The sequence below is a fragment of the Zea mays genome, chromosome 3 (assembly GCF_902167145.1).
Source record: "Zea mays cultivar B73 chromosome 3, Zm-B73-REFERENCE-NAM-5.0, whole genome shotgun sequence".
Taxonomy (NCBI): domain Eukaryota; kingdom Viridiplantae; phylum Streptophyta; class Magnoliopsida; order Poales; family Poaceae; genus Zea; species Zea mays.
Genome location: NC_050098.1, coordinates 229,754,139 through 229,772,223, shown reverse-complemented (window position 1 = coordinate 229,772,223; position 18,085 = coordinate 229,754,139). Strand labels below are relative to the sequence as shown.

Genomic DNA, 18,085 nt, shown 5'->3' with positions numbered 1-18,085 from the left:
GTTGTCATCTCTTAACTAAAAGATAAAAACTAATTTCTTAAAAACTACTAGATTGCTTCCAAATAGGACCTAACTTAAACTTGGCTAACATTATGGTAAATTGAGGGAGGTGAGGCAAACAACCAAACAGTCCTCTAGCTAGTATGTGGACGTGGCGTGAGGGAGGAAAACAAAAACACCATTGCACCTCAGTCCCAAGCTTCAGGTTGACTCGAGGCTGCGCCGAGGTGGCTCTCGCGTCACGTGGCCTTGTCTTCTGCTGGCTTGCACATGCAGCTGGGCCGAGGGCCCACCGCGCAGGCGTGAAAATTTGGCGTGTCGTGAGCCGTGACCTGGAGGCTGGACACTGGTGGAGGCAGGAGGGTGCATTGTGGTTGGTGTTGTTACAAAATATTGTATTTGTGATCAATCCAAGGGGTGCGACAGATAATTCCCAAGGGACACCCCTTGAGAACGCACCCCTTCACCTGTATATAAACAGAGTTCTCCCTGCAATAAAATATACAACTGTCATTTGTCTCTCTCTGAACTCTCTTTGCCACTGAGTACTTCAACACGTTATCAGCACGACTCGATCAAAGAAGCGAAGAGAAGTGATTACTCACAGTTCGTGAAAGAAGAATAGAAAGGTACGATGCCTATGGTTCTTCTTAAAATTCGCCGTCACTCACATCACCATTGTGAGCCGGACGTCACAAGGGCCATCGCGGCCACGGTGCTGCAAGCACTGGCCGTCACGGACACGGACGCCGGCGTGGGCTCGGTGGGCTGGCACCGCTGGACGAGCCCCGTCGCGGGCAACCGCCCCAGCACGGGCGAACTGCTCTGCCTCCGGGCAAGGGCGTGGCCGTCCTCGGCCTCGGACCCGGCGCAGCGCGGTCCGGCCCCTGCAACCGTGCGTCCCGGCGCGGCGCGTGCCCGCCCGGCCGGCCTCGGAGAGCCCCGGCGGACCACAGCGGCGGGCTTGGCTCGGCCGCCCTCGACCCCCGGCGCGGGCTTGGCTCGGCCGCGACCCGGCCAAGGGCACGGACGCCGGCAACTCAGCGCAGACGCGCGAGCGTTCCTCGGCCCCGGCTCCGCTCCCTTGCATGGGCCCTCGACGGTGAGCGCGGACGGCTCCAGCGGATGCTCGGGCGCGGTCTGCCTAGCCCCGGAGTGGGCCCCCGACGCGGGCAAGCGCGGCATGGCGCTTCACAACAGCACGGTCGCAATCCCAACCTGCCGCGGGCGGGCGCGACCTCGGCTCCGGCATGCAGTAGGCGGCACAAGTGTGCCCTGGCCACGTGCGGCACGGCGCGGACGCATCCCGACGTGGATGAAAGCGGCCACGGCGAGGACGCGGCCCCTGGCAGCCGCCTCCTGGCGCGCGCGGGCGAGCCCCGATCAGGCGCTACAGAGGACGGATGCGGCCTCGGCGGCGCGGGTGAAGCCATGGCCTAGCACAGCCTCGCACGGGTGCTCCCGGGCGGCACAGGCATGACCACGGCCAGAAGCGTGGTCGCTGCTCTGGCCGGTTGCCAGGCGCTGCATGCGCGCTGCTATGGCGAGCACCGGCCAGACGATGATGGCGCTGTACAGCGTGGAATGTCACTTCTCCCCGTGGGACCGTAACCGCCCAAGGAGACGAACCTGTTGGAGCCTCGAAGCCTCGTTTGTACGCACAACGAGATGACTAGTTGCATGTGCCATTTTTCTCTCCCTTTTAATGCATTCAGCATTAAAAAGAAGGTATATACATATAAATATGTAAATATGTGTAATTATTTATATACATGTATTTACCTTTTGCTATAGAGATGCACCATGAATCCTTTAGATTTAAATTTTAGAAGGATTTATCTCATACAAATTTATCACATATCACTCGTTATTTTGATTTTGAACATAAGGGGATAGAGTCATAGACATTGGCTGCGTTTTATTCTCATGAATAATCCTGCCTAGAGACCATGTCTAATGCAGCGATTAATTTCGTCTATCACTGAGAGGTCTACATTGTGTACCAACACAGTGACTACCTACACATGTTCATATAAAAAAAATTGATATGATACTTTGTCTACTCTAAATTTTTGGAGATTACCACTTGTCTGTTTTATTATGAAAAAATCAGACTTGATAGTGAATTATATTGTTTTTACATTTATAATTCACATATTTTCGACTTGCTTTGTTTTTGCATTATTTATGATTGCATGGAAAACATAGCACATATAATAAGTCGAAACTGAATGGTCTACATGCAACATGAGGTTGCAGTTTTGGGTGAAAGCATAGGGTGATGGAGTCCTAAGCACTGGCTGCGCTAAATTCTTTATAGAATTTAGTAGCCCAGAGACCGTGCTTTAGGCCGCATTTGAAATGCCTATCACTATGAGGTCTACATCTTTCGAGATGATTACCTATACATGCTACCCAAAAAGATCACGGACCATGCAGGCGTCGCGGGCTATGGAGCCAGGCTGGACGCTGCAGTCATGCTGACTGCTACAAGAATTCTTTTAATTAAGTTCTACTTAATTAAATGATGAATTCTTGCAAGATATGATACATATCTTGAACTTGGGATTATTCAACACATGATGGAGATCTAAGCTTTGGCTGCAATAAGTTCTTGGAATTTATTTGCCTAGAGACCAAGCTTTTAGACAGCAAAATGTTATTTGCCCATCAGTAAGAGGTCTACATCATATGGTTATGATGATTACCTATGTGTTCTCCCAAGTAGATATGTAGGAGATTTGATGTTGGTTATTCACCTTTATGGTGATTACCATTTTGTTTCTAAAAATTTGGTCAAGCACAGGGTAGTGGAGTCCTAAGCATTGGCTGCGGTATGTTCCTTGAATATATCTGCCCAGAGACCATGCTTTCAGGCAGCATAAGTTTGCCCACTACTGAGAGATCTACTCCATTGTTTCATTACATGGAGACTATCTACGTTGTGTCCACCAATTTTTCAAAAATAATTTGGTACACTTTATGTGATACCTAGAATTCTCCAACATATAAAGATATGATATATTTTGTGGCATGATAAAATGGTTAAGCCATTTGAAGGATAATAATTTAATAGAGTTTGATGAACTCGCCTAATGGGCTTAATTATCCTTAATGTTCATTGGATATGATCATTTCATTTTTGCATGATATGGGAATTCGCCTCTCATTTTGGAGGAAATGAGATGCTCGCTTTCTCTTACGGTTCTTATGAAAAGAACTAATGTACTTTTGTGGCCTGATGTGCAAGCCCAAAATGAATAGCAAAGAAAATCATAAGACTTGTGGACTTATGAGTATGTGTCTACATTATGTTGTAGACTAACACTTTGTATTCATATATTTTGCTTGAAAGCAAATATATAAGCACATTAAAAAGGGAAGAGAAATGAGTATGACAAACTCTTTTGTCATTACACTATATGTGATATAGTGTTGTATGCCTAAGCATCTAATCATGTATATGGAATCCCAATAGATGCATACTACTCATGAAAGCTAAGATATGAAGTGTACTTCAATCTTCCATCTGACATGATAACAGTGGTTAGTTGTGTAAATCATGATTTGGACTAATCATGTAACAACACTTCTTTTTCTAAGAGAAGACCACTTTGTTAGATGATTTGCTATTGAGTACTATATAAATGATGCATGAGATTTGGTATAATCTCATAATTGATGTTGTGATAGGTTCAACTCATGTGATGTGAGTTGAACACACTCATGTGATTTGAGTGTAAAAAACTCATATGAATTTGAGTTAAACAAACTCATCGATTGGAGTTGATCACTCATGTGAATTGAGTTGAACAAGCTCATCGATTAGAGTTGAACCAACTCATCAAGGGAGTTGAAGACTCATTAATTTGAGTTGTGCAAACTTGTACAGGGATTCTTCCAATTGAGGAAGAAACATGCAATGTGGAGAATTGAACCACAAACTCTATATATGGGGAAAAATATTCTCATATTCCTATGGAAAAAGGAAAGAATATTTTAACAATCGCTTCATGCGATATCATGATATGTTATTATCATATCCCCTTTGGTATTGGAAGTATCAAGGATGTGTTGATATATCCTAATTGTTATCTTACCATATTATAGAGATATCCATATAATTTCTATCATGTGGAAACACAAGGTGATAGTGATGGATATTGCATATGTTTCTCAGAAACATCTCTTATGGACTGTATTCTACATACATCCTCCCATACAAAGTGTTGCATATGTTATAACTTTTCAAGTGATGATACTTACCATGCTGGGTAAGATTGAATTGGTCATCCCATTGTTGGGATGAAATGAAAAGTTATGAACAATTATATTGGTCTTGTTTTCCCCATAAGATGGATACTTGATGAGTATCATCGGAAATGAGATTTTAAGTCCCTCTTATCTTAAAATCTGATCTGAATTGGTTAAGTTCTTTGAATTGTTTCAAAGGAACGAGTGTGGTCCATTACAGAGATTGTATGGACATTGAAGGCTTTATATGGTTCTTTGGTGCATCTATATGATGACCTCAAGTGTGTCCTTCGGACAACACATGACCATTAAGCAATAATGTCTCAAGCTTGAGCACATTAGCCTCCACACTACTGAATTTACCAAATGTACTTACAATGGTGATTGTTTGTCTTGGTATTCAGAATGATATCCATAAAGGATATGATGAATCTGTGATAGATTCAAAAATTTCAGATCATTAATGACCATCAGTAATGAATTGTCATTTCCAACTGGTTATGGTTGGAGTCAGAAGCTTTTGCACGCTCCTGACTTGTGATTAACTGCACGTACTGCATGTACAAGTTCCCCTATGGTTTTTAGTACGTGGGAATCCGTGAAAGATTTCCCATGCGTACATTGGGTATGTTCCCAATCTCACCACCGCAGTGTACATGTATGGGCACACAGAAAACTGGGGATCTATGTGAGAATTCATTCTCCGTCGATCATTAAGTTTTATAATCTCTTCATGAGAATCTATTTATGGCCCGTACGCTTGCTTGAATCATGAGCTTTTCCAGGCATTAGGGGGAGATTTCAAGTACCAAAAAGAATGCCAGGAAATTATAATGAATGCAGTAAGCATTCAGGCTCAGGATCACGTACTAAAACTGAACCTTTGAGTTCGAATGATTTGCAAGAAGTTGCAAATTGACTGCCATGTGCATTTACTATGAGGTGTCACTCAAATTAATCCTATGAGGAAGTGCCAGAAAGAGTGGTTACATGGAAAACCACTTAACTCCCTATTACAATGATGTTGTAAATAAGAGGGGGAGAAGTATGGTCACAAATTGGGATTAAAATGCTTACAAGCAGCTGAAGGCTAGACCTTCTGAGATAGTAAATGCAAACCAACTATTCGTTGGTAACCAACTTAGCGTTGGTGGACACCTAAAGGATATGAATTATCCTGTGAATGGAAGACATTCACAACCTAGCTCAGTGCGCACTGATGAGGCTAGGTTATCGGAAGCCCTTGATTCTCGTTTTGGGATTTCACGAGGAATCATAAGGGTACATAAAAATGACTTTATGTCAACTAGAGAATTGTGTTATTTAAAAGCTACAAGTGTCGACACATACATCTCAACAATTGTATATGCACTCCAAGTGATCCAAAAGACTATGGCCATAGCAGAGCATGAGTATGCTCAAATTGGATCTTGTTGAGTGATACAATGTTGCAGAGATAGCCTTGCTCACCGGAAAGAAGTGTTAACTTATTTTCACTTCAAGGTATCTTACTGTGGATACAAGTTTGTTTTCATGGACTTGGAAACAATGAGGTGGTGAGAAAGCATGGCTAGTAGCAACTGGGTTTATACGCAAACCCAAGCATTATTTTAATGCTATAAATTCTCCTCTACTGTGAGTAGTAAAATTCCGATACAATATTATGGGCAGTAAATCATCTATCTATGCAGTTGATAGATGTAGTGACAACATATGCATATGTGGTCACTGGATTATGGTATTTATGGAGTCTTGAAGGATTCCAAATACATAATCACCAATCACAAATTTGTAATGCTTGGAAAGTCTTTGTGACTTAGAGCATTCTGGTCAAATATGGTACATTCGACCTAGTGAATCCTTCCTTCTGAAAGGATACACAAAGAATGGTATGTTCAGTGTAAATATGTGCAGCATATTTTAAACATACATTACTTATTGACGGAGTTCAAGATAGAGGATATGAATTGAAAGAGATTTTCAATTCAAAGTAAACTATCTTGAGTATCTTGGATACAAAATTGTCTATATCCAACATATATTGAAGAAATTCAATATGAGAGAATCATTGTTATTTGATTCTTTTGGATCATGAGATGTGCTATTGTATCTTGCAAGAGCATCCGGCCGGATATTGCTTTGCAAAGATTTGCTAGCTAACAGCACATGAGATCGAGTTATGATCTCTAGATGTACTCATGCTCTCCTTATGTTTGGATATACTGATCTTGGATATCTATAGAAGATCCCCAGGTACAAGATCAATGACATACTTCTGGTAAGTTGGACCTACTGTTTGATAAATTTTAATCAACAGAGATTAATGGTCACTTACACTAATCATTCTATAGTACACTTCGTGGGATTGTACAGAATGATATACTACATACAGAGGGTATGTGGTGGTCATGATTTTATATCATTGACCTTATTATCTATGGAGATAATATTACTTTGTGTTGTTTAGATGAAAAACAAGTTACCAACTAAGTCTCTAACTTACTCCACATTTTAAATGTGTTTGTGAGTATGTATGGGATGACTTAGTGTTTTATAAAGATCAGGGGGAGTTTCCCTCTTGATCGAAAGAACTTGTTTATACATCATGTTGTACTCTTTTCTTTGCATGAGTTTTTCCCTGTTTGGGTTTCTCATTCAAAGTTTTTAACGAGGCAACATCAACACAAGGCCTATGTCGTATCATCTGTTTTTCCCGTAGAGGTTTTCAAGGATGATACATTATGACATAGTTATTGTTGTATTTGAACTAGGTGATGAGTTTATCTCCTTAGAGTTCAAATAGATCAACAATAGAGTATGACTACTCTCCTTATTTTTCCCACTGGGTTTTTAAGGAGACTCAGCTGATATGTTGATTTCTCAGATTTTCTGGCAAGATTATCTTGGAAAAATATTAGCCTGAGTTATATGTCTCATCATTTATTTTCCCCACTGGGGTTTTTGAGATGATGGCTATAGACATATTATTGTTCTTTGGGCTAGAGGTCCATTGGAGAACAATGCGTATTGTGGTTCAATTGAACCACTAACCATTATCCATAAGGATAATTGAGCTTGTGTTGTTCAGATGGAAACAGGAAAATGGAAACATTAACATCTTGCAAAGTCTTGTGATAATCTTGCTGATCTATTCACAAAATCTCTACCATACTCAACGTTTTCAGAAATGTGTTGAGGTGATTGGTATGAGAAGACTCAAGTGTTTGCAAGATCAGGGGGAGTAATTCTCCGTGATATTCGACCTGTTTTATACCATCATATTACACTCTTTTCTTTGTATGAGTTTTGCCTTGTTAAGGTTTTCTCATCCAAAGTTTTTAACGAGGTAATATCAACTAAGCTATATGCTTCATCATTGACTTTTTCCCACAGGGGTTTTTATGCATGATGATTACAAGCATATTTTCCTTTTGGAGTTCAAGTGAGATTATCTCATTATCCAAAAGACATTGTGTACTCCTTATTTTTCCCACAGGGTTTTTGAGGAGATAATATATTGGAAGACAACTTGCAGATGATCAAATGGACTTAGATTGATCAAGGGGGAGTGTTACAAAATATTGTATTTGTGATCAATCCAAGGGGTGCGACAGATAATTCCCAAGGGACACCCCTTGAGAACGCACCCCTTCACCTGTATATAAACAGAGTTCTCCCTGCAATAAAATATACAACTGTCATTTGTCTCTCTCTGAACTCTCTTTGCCACTGAGTACTTCAACAGGTGTATTGACCCGATGCCTGACCGATGAGATCACTGTGTGTGCTGGCGCCGCGGGCCTCAGTTGTCAAATCGAATCGAAAGCACTCTGTACCCGCTGCGGCCCTGTCGGGCTCAAAGACTCTTGTTTGTTCCGCTCGCTCTTCCGGCCAAAAGTTTGAGAAAATATCGTTAGCTCACTGCTGTACTCCTATTATCAATCAACATCAAACAGGTTCCAGGGCCCAGCAGTCAGTGTAGTGCGGCAGTGCCTCCTGGACAAAACTGTCCCAAAGGGGACGGAGACGCTGCGTACTAGTGAAGCACCTGACGCTTTCTCCACAGGCCGCTAAGTGACACAGGCCCAGCCGCGCGGGCCACAAGATGTCAAGATACCAAATCATGTTGCTTATGAAGCAATCCTATGGATCGTGTCGACACACCGCTTCCTTCTGCTTCTCGACGTTAATTTCGTTTTCGTTTGTCATCCCACCTCTATTAGTGGCCATTTAGATTATTTTATTTTTTTTAAAAAAATTGCAATCGACTTTATAGATTAAACTATGTCACGGCTACTTCTACTTTTCATTCTCTATATGTTTTGCAACAATAGGGTCAACTTCAAGAAGGGGAGCAAGGTTGGATGATGTCAAGACCTACAACAAAACCTTATGCAGGCACCAACAACTTTGAACTGAGGACGACTCAATACTAAGAATGGGAGAATAATGAGTACATGTGCATCAACTACATGTCTACACGGTCATGTGCCAAACAAAAGACAAAGTTTTAAGCTCAAGGGAAGTTGAAGTCCAGTTTATTCAAGAATCAGGTTCGGACTGCAGGAGCGTGTCTCACGAAGATGGATGCCCAAGCCACATAAAGACTTCGTTTTTTACGTTCTACATACTATTGGAAAGCTAAGAAGATAAGCTTTCCAACCCGTCTGGTACCATATCAAAAAATGCTCGGAGCTGACAGGAATCGTCGTAACAAAATGACATCCAGAATCTGCCAGAAATCAACGACGTTTGTTTTTTGAACCTGAAGGTCTTGCACACTCTAAGGTTGCTCGACCACCCCTTTCCCACCATCTAAGTCGAGAAAGACTCCAATTCAAGAGGGAGAGGATGAGGAGGATGTCACTCTCATGCATATAATGCATGGGCCGATAACACGGGCACGTGCATGTCAGTTGAATCTCTAGGTTCGTTTTAACCTAGTCAATTGTGTTTTAGAGCTTATGCTTGGTTACATGGATGTTTTGATGATTAGAAACTTTGTAGAGAACCGGTAAGGCCAAGATGTCAAGGACAATAATCTAGGACGTTCGTTACAAGAGGGAGCCAAGTCTGACTCGATTTCGTCTCCACCTCGGAGTCCAGGATCAGTCTACACTAAAATGGACACCCAGGATGCATTCAAACTTCAACTAGGTCAGACTTTATATGGATGGAAAGCTAAGGCGATAGTATTTTCAACCCAAAAGGAACCAACTTAAAATCTCATTGGAGTCAACAGGAATTGTCAAAACCAGTTAGTGTCCAGATTCGATTTTGATGCTACGACACCGTCTTTTGGGTTGTTGGGCTGTGTATCATGTTGGAGCCCGTTAGGGGTGCATCTAGAGGACTTGCAGACCCCTAAACGCTATATTATCGAACAATGTCATCATTCATCGGTTTGTGAGACTCCATCTTGTGATCAATATTGTTTTGGTTGTGTTCTTCCCGTTCTTTCTTGTGTTCTTGATTGCGCTTGGAAGGATAAGTCTTCGTGGTGAGGTTACTCGTGTGTCACGGGTGATGACTAATGGAGTAGTGGTGTAGTGATTGCGATGATTCATTCGCTCGGAGCCTTGGATCATCAACGTCGAGATCTCCACCCAATCAAGTTATCCTACCCCACGAAAGATCGGGTCTTGCATTCTATCAAGTGGTATCAAGGTTCAGGTTGCCCGTGAGGTATAATCCTACCTTTAGATTCGTTTTTTCGTTCTATAGCCCACAAAAAGACAAGGAGAAAAGAGTCATAACATTAGGTCATATATTTTAAAACCATTAGTGTATCTTGACCTACAGACTTCACCTTAGCATTTGCACAATTTGGTTTTAGATCCCGCTGCATTGAGTTTGTGTCATAGGTCATGATCTTGTTGCTAGTTTAGATTTGTTTAGGTTCAGTTTAATCCTTTTCATCCGCTGATGCGATCTCACAAATTCAATCTCCAAAACAAATCGCATCGTTTTTCATCTTATCATCTCGTCCTTGTTAGATTAGTTTCTACCCGGTTCGATATTTTGAGCATAAATCTCGCATAAGAACTCGAAATTTAGTGTTCTTGTACTTTCTAAAAATCTTAGAAAATTATCTACAACTTTCTTATTTCCTAGATTTCCAAAAAAGCATCAGTATCAAGGAGTTCTTTGTATTGGAAGTACATCTGTTTGTGATCCTGAAATTTTGGCCAGTCTATAGTTTGGGGTCAATATCTCTGACTTTCTTTATCCAAAGGCGATCCATATATTTAAAAGAAAAAGGATGCCTACAACTTTAATATTGTGAGTTTTTGCGTTTGAGGTCTTTAAATTTGTCAAACAGTCTGTTGAAGTTACACCATAAAATCTATGGTAAACAGACGCGAACATTTTTTATACTCTTTTGTTATATCTTGTTTTTTGTCACTCTTTTGGGAAAAATATAAAAACGCAAGTGCAAAAAAACGCACAAAACAAAAAGAAGAAGAAGGAAATCAGAAAAAGAAAAAAATGCGCATAAGCACGAACACAATTGATCTCTGCACCTGTGTGATTGTTTTTCATTCAACCTTGTTTCCTTGTTGTTCTTAGATCCTTGCAAACTCATTTGTGCATTGGTCCAACTATTCTAATACTTTCTCTATGCCAACAACTAGGACGAGTACTTGGAACACTTATTGAACATTGTTATCTGTTACTGACTCGTGTCAGATGCTCAGAGCTCCCAATATATATATATATATATATATATGAAAGTCGCCTAGAGGGGGGTGAATAGGCGGAAACCAAAATTTACAAACTTTAAACACAACTACCAGCTGGGGTTAGCGTTAGAAATAAAATCGAGTCTGAAAGAGAGGGTGAAAACAAATCACAAGCAAATGAAGAGAGTGACACGGTGATTTGTTTTACCGAGGTTTGGTTCTTGCAAACCTAATCCCCGTTGAGGTGGTCACAAAGACCGAGCCTCTTTCAACCCTTTCCCTCTCTCAAACGGTCACCTAGACCGAGTGAGCTTCCTTCCTTGATTTCTTGGGTCACTTAGACCCCGCAAGGCCCACCACACAATTGGTGTCTCTTGCTTCGCTTACAAGGCTTTGAGAGTAAGAATGAGAGAAAGAAGAAAGCCAACCAAGCAACAAGAGCAACAAAAGAACACAAGTCGATCTTCTCACAAAGTCCTATTAACTAGAGTTGAATTGTGGAGTTTGATTTGATCTGAGGCTTTGATTTGTGTCTTGGAGTGTTGTGTATTGTTCTTGTATTGAATGAGGAGTAGTGAATGCTTGGATGCTTGAAGTGGTGGTGGTTGGGGGGTATTTATAGCCCCAACCACCAAAACAGCCGTTGGGAGGTGTAGCACCCTGATTTTGGGGGTATAAAATTTCTTTCTAATTATCACCCAAAAGCATGTGTTACTCTTCTTTTTCTCACTCTAGGTTTTCTCTCCCTCTAGATTCATTCCCCCTTTTTCCTTTTTATTAGGGATAGCTTAAACTAGTGGAGGTTAATTATTTATTTTTGCCAAAACCCTATGGGTCATGACATGTTGCATCATGCTGAGCTTAAAATACTCTTTGAAGTGTTGCACATGTTTGAATTTATTTGAATTTGAAACCTAGTTTAATTTTGGATTTGAGAACCCTATGGAAAAAGAAATAGAAAAGGAATTAGAAAATCCAGAGAAAAAGAAAAGGGGAAAGCAGCCCAGTCGGCCCACTAAGCCCAGCCAGGCCGCGCGCCCGCGCGCTCGCGTCGCCTGACAAGCGGACCCCACCTGTCAGCGGCAGTTCCCCTCTCCCGCGCGCGCTCTCTCTCGCACTCTGCCTGCTGGAGCCGATCTGTCGGTGCCAGTTTTCCTTCGCCCGCGCGCTCTCCTTCTCTCTCTGTCTCGTGGACCCGGATTCCCAGTCGTCGAGCCGTTGCCCGCACGCCCTTGTCCTCTCTCCCTGCGCTGTGGGCCAGCTCTGTCAGTTCCGCCTTCTCCGCGCTCGCTGTGGACCGGCACGTGCGCACTTGCGCACGTCGCCGGGTTTCTCGGCCACGATGCCCGCCGTTGGAGTCGACCGTTGCGCTGGAGCCGTTACTCCGCTGGCACACCGGACAGTCCAGTGAATTATAGCGGAGTGGCTTTTCCAGAAACCCGAAGGTGGCGAGTTCGAGTTGATCCACCCTGGTGCACCGGACACTGTCCGGTGGCACACCGGACACTCCGGTGCGCCAGACCAGGGCAGCCTTCGGTTTGTTTTGCTCCTTTCTTTTTGAACCCTAATTTGGACCTTTTTATTGGTTTGTGTTGAACCTTTGGCACCTGTAGAACTTATAATCTAGAGTAAACTAGTTAGTCCTATTATTTGTGTTGGGCAATTCAACCACCAAAATCATTTAGGAAAATGTTTGACCCTATTTCCCTTTCACCAAGGTCTTGAGCCGGTTGTACATAGCTTGTGGCTCCTCTCCTTGGTTGAGGATGAATCGACCGAGCTCCCCCTCGATCGTCTCCCGCTTGGTGATCTTGGTCACCTTATCTCCTTTGTGCGCGATTTTTAGCACGTCCCAAATCTCTTTGGCACTCTTCAACCCTTGCACCTTATTATACTCCTCTCGATATAGAGAGGCGAGGAGTATAGTGGTGGCTTGGGAGTTGAAGTGCTGGATTTGGGCGACCTCGTCCGAGTCATAGCCTTCATCCCCCACGGATGGTACCTGCGCTCCAAACTCAACAATGTCCCAAATGCTAGCGTGGAGTGAGGTCAGATGGTGCCTCATTTTATCACTCCATATACAATAATCTTCACCATAAAAAACCAATGGTTTGCCTAATGGGACGGAAATTAAAGGAATGCGTTTGGAAATGCGGGGATAACGTAAGGGGATCTTGCTAAACTTCTTGTGCTCATGGCGCTTAGAAGTGACAGATGGAGCGTCGGAGGCGGAGGTGGATGGCTGAAAGGGAATTAGGCTTACACCTAGTTCCTAAATTATTTTGGTGGTTGAATTGCCCAACACAAATTGATAAACTAACTAGTTTGCTCTAGATTATACGTTCTACAGGTGCCAAAGGTTCATCTACAACTATACTAATTCGACTGTCCGGAATACCGTAGATTATTCCGGACAGGAGAAGCTTTTTGGAAAAACAGGCCAAGCGCGGACCGTCCGGGCTCTTGCGGCGGACCGTCCGCGACATCGGGATACCCCTCGGACAGAACCAATGCAAAAACACAAGTTTCCACTACAGACTGTCCGGAGGAAAAGCGAAGACCGTCCGAGCCCTCGCGCGGACCGTCCGGCCTCAGGCGCGGACCGTCCGGTCGGTAAGAAACCGAAAAACCCGAAGGTGACGGGTTCGGAGAAATGAATTATAGGGGGCCTCGCGGACCGTCCGGGGTGCACGACCGGACCGTCCGCGACTGGCTCTGTCTGACATCTGACGACGCATTAAATGCAATATAGCCGTTGATATAGCCGTTACTGCTGACCGTTGCATTTTCAGCCGTTGATCTATAGGGGCGGACCGTCCGCACCAGGAGGGCGGACCGTCCGCGCTCAGCAGAATGGCCCAACGGCTAGGAAGTGGTTGGTGGCTATAAATACAACCCCAACCACCTCCATTCATATCATCCAAGCATTCCAACCTTCAACATTCAATACAAGAGCTAGCAATCCATTCCAAGACACATTCAAAGCCTCCATCTCTCCAAGTTTCACAATTGAGAAAAGAGATCATTAGTGATTAGTGGCTTGAGAGAGAAAGTGATCCGTGTGTTATTTGTCGCTCTTGTCGCTTGGCCTTTTTTAATCGTGCTTTCTTGATTCTTTCATCGCAATCAAACTCACTTGTAATTGAGGCAAGAGACACCAAACTTGTGGTGGTCCTTGTGGGAACTTTGTGTTCCAAGTAATTGAGAAGAGAAAGCTCACTCGGTCCGAGGGATCGTTTGAGAGAGGGAAGGGTTGAAAGAGACCCGGCCTTTGTGGCCTCCTCAACGGGGAGTAGGTTTGCAAGAACCGAACCTCGGTAAAACAAATCTCCGTGTCTCACTTGCTTATTCGTTTGGGATTTGTTTTCCGTCCTCTCTCGCGGACTCGTTTCTTTATTACTAACGCTAACCCCGACTTGTAGTTGTGTTTATATTTGTAAATTTCAGTTTCGCCCTATTCACCCCCCCTCTAGGCGACTATCAATGGCGACGAAGAATCGGTCTCGTAGTAGACCACCTTATTCATCTTCTTCTTCTTGTCGCCACTCCGGTGCGACTTAACGTGGGGAGGTGATTCCTCCCTTCGTTTGTCACCGGACTCCCTTGATGAAGCCTTCCCGTGGCTTGTGGCCATTTCCATCTCCCTCTTGGCAGATCCTCCCGACATCACTTCGAGTGGTTAGACTCTTAATGAAGTACCGGGCTCTGATACCAATTGAAAGTCGCCTAGAGGGGGGGTGAATAGGCGGAAACCAAAATTTACAAACTTTAAGCACAACTACCAGCTGGGGTTAGCGTTATAAATAAAATCGAGTCTGAAAGAGAGGGTGAAAACAAATCACAAGCAAATGAAGAGAGTGACACGGCCAACAATGAGGATTGAGCCTATTTCCCTTTCAATATATATATATATATGTGGAGAGGATATTGGGAGCCATGGGCTTCAAATAGGTACAGGAAGCCCCAGTCACCCTCTAGACCGCAGCCAACAATCAGGTGCATGCGGTCTGGTGCGTCCCCCACCATGCACCAGGCCAAACCTCCCCACGTACGCGCCTCAGTCAAACCTCTGATCCAACACCCAACCCCCACGCAGGAGGCATGCCATAATTGCAGTTCTTTTTTTGTACAGATGTCGTAAATAGTTTATAAAAATAGTGTAAATAGTTCATAGAGATAGAATAAAACCATGTCCAACTAGTGGACACGCACAGGCGCATGCATGTAGATCCTATTTTTATGGCAGATCCGATAATTATGGCAAATAGTGTGAGTTTCCATTGCGTGTGCTCAAGTTTTGAATGATATTTTCGTTTCCACTACATGCACAAAAAATGGATGGCTCCATAAACATAGGATCACACCAACAGCTATGCAGCTAGGCTCGTTATATCCAATTTATGATATATACATATACTAAGTACGCTACACAGTGTAGGTATTTATACAATTCGGTATACTTCGTAAAAATTTGGTTCCTTGCATGCACAAAAAAATGGTAGGAATGTGATGAAAGGAAATGAATTGGCATGAATGTAAACAAAAAATCTTATTTAAATGATTTATTTTCTTTATAAATATAGGATCGTTCCAACAGCCATGCATCTAGGCTCATTAGAACCAGTTTATGATATATACTAATACTAATTACGCTACACGATGTAGGTATTTTTGCAATGCGGTACAATGTGTAAAAATCTGGCATGCGGTTCATTAGTGGACACATCTCCATATTCGAGAGTAAAACCATAAATCTTGAGCGTAAAAACCGAGAGTTAAAACCGTAAATACTGGTCCAACATAAAAGTCATTGGAAACCTATTGATGTTGACATAGATATACATACAAAATGACATAAAAATATGTACGCAGTTATATATCGTCCCTTCACTAGGAAAATGCATTTACGTGCGTCCCTCATCAGACGCATGCATGCGGTCCTATTTTTATGGCAGATCTGAACAATATGGCAACCACTAGACACATGCGTGTTGTTCCTATTTTTATGCACATCCGAAAATTATGATAGGTCTTGAGAGTTTCCATTGCATGCCCACAAAATTTTGAATGATATTTTCGTTCCCACAGCATACACGCAAAAGTTGGATGCTAATATCGTGCAAGATATAAATCATTATAGAAAGTTGCATAAATACTTACATCGTACATCATAATTAATGAAAAAAATCCTAGTATGTGGTCACCCAACAACCGCATGTATGAAACAAAGGATTGGGGGAGGTCATCGTCTGAGGACGCAACCGAGACCACTAGATCGGAGGAATTGGTGATCGAAGGACGCCTGAACCGTCGTGCGGACCACAGACCCTTGCAGCACGCGCCTTGCGCGACCACCGACACTGCCGGAGCCACGCGTGCCTCGTGTGGCCGCCGCCGCTGGAGACAGTCCCGCCTCGCGCGACCTCTGGATGGGGTCGTCGCTGCCGTGCGCACTCGAGGAACCTCCACCATCGCGCACACCTTTGGTCGACACCGCCGCACGAGCCTCTGGCCGCTCGCGGCTCCCTGGGCCACGGCCGGCGCTCGCGCCTCCGGGGTCATCGTCACCGCCCCCTCGTCGGGGAACCACCGCTGTCGTGCGAAGGGGGCACCGTCGCTCGCGCCTCCGAGGTCGCGCCGTCGCCGCTCGCTCATCCCGGACCGCCATCATCGCTCGTGCGTCTGGATGGGGCATCAAAAAATGAAGCCTAGCGGCCTAGGGTTCACTTTATAGATGCCCGACATGGTGCCACCGAACCAGATGGCACCGTTGGGCGAGTGCTTACTCTAGATATTGGAAGCATATGGCTATCTATATATAGCCTTCCGAAAGCTCCACCTCTCACTCGAGCAGAAAATATACTCCTTTGCAACCACACCCATGCTTTTTGGGCAATTACACCGGCCACCGTTTGTGAGTTGTATTGTTGGTAAGAAACATGTAAGAGTGGTATAAAACACTTTTATAACTTGTGTTCCACCACCATCTCGATAGTAGTTGTATGGTTCACAATGTTTGTTTGTTGACTTTTTTCTCCATTTTGTACTAACAACGACAGGGCCAAAGACCTAAACAGACAATGATAAGAGCTCTAAGCCTACTGGTGGTGAGTGTGTCTCGTATTTGAAAATGAAGGAGATGATGGACACATTGACTAAAGCCTTTGAGAGCCACACCATTGATGCTAATTCGTCTCCCTCAGGCTCGATATATCCATCTTTCTCTTCTTGTAATGAAAATATTGCAAATGAGTATAATAAATTGGAAGCATCAATGGATAAGATTTTTTATGACGTTGTATATGTGGCGACATGCGAAAAATTAAAATTATGGCTAATACTTTAACGAATGATGCATTAGTATAGTGGAATAATTTGCACGACTATGAGAAACCACAAACATGAACAGGTGTGAGAGCACTTATGAGAGAACAATTTGTTTCTATGGATGATACTAAAAATAATTTGAGTAATTATATTGATGTCATGACTTCAGATAAATCTGAGATGCCTTTGTTATAAGAAATTGTTGTTACTTGTGATATAAAAGAGTTGTGATAATAATAATACTGTTATTTGTATGCCACAACTGGGGAACAAACTCGGTGTTGTTGCTTCTGATTCTATTAATTGTGCCAAAATTAGATCATCCAATTTTATAACTAGTGTCCATGATGAGCTGAAATTGTTATTTTCTTTAAATACTTTATGCTATATTGAATTTGATGTTCTATGTAATCTAAATAATTTAGAGAATAAACTTTCTTTTAGTGTTGATTTGCCATGGTAAATCTAAACATACATATAATGTTACTGGGAGATATAATTGGAAAGTAGAATGCATGATACATCGAGTATAATTTGTTTAAATATGAAATCTCCTTTTATCATGAAACAATATGATCAATTAAAGGGCTGTGCTAAAGTTAACCATATCACGTTTAGTTCCACTTACCTTCTTTGTATGTTTTATAACAACAAGGTCAACTTTAAGAAGGGGAGTAAGGTTAAGCACTACATCAACACATTTTACGGGCACCAACGAATTTAGGTCGAGGATGAATCAAAACCAAGAATGAGAGAATGACGAGTACAAGGACGACACTATATGGTGAAGGTCCAATCAGAGTCCCAAGCTCAAGGGGAGT

The 18,085-nt window shown here is 43.0% G+C and overlaps 1 protein-coding gene across 1 annotated transcript; it reads right to left on the bottom strand.

The window, feature by feature from the left end:
• Window positions 1-15,985: 15,985 nt before the first annotated feature.
• Window positions 15,986-16,726, bottom strand: LOC100278034 (uncharacterized). Its single transcript, NM_001151444.2, has one exon. The coding sequence runs from the start codon at window positions 16,590-16,592 to the stop codon at window positions 16,047-16,049; it is 546 nt and encodes a 181-aa protein (NP_001144916.1). The 5' UTR covers window positions 16,593-16,726; the 3' UTR covers window positions 15,986-16,046.
• Between the last annotated feature and the right edge of the window lie 1,359 nt (window positions 16,727-18,085).

Excerpts from the sequence above, each read along its gene's own strand:
- LOC100278034 (NM_001151444.2), bottom strand. The coding sequence starts at position 16,592 with ATGAGCGAGCGGCGACGGCGCGACCTCGGAGGCGCGAGCGACGGTGCC.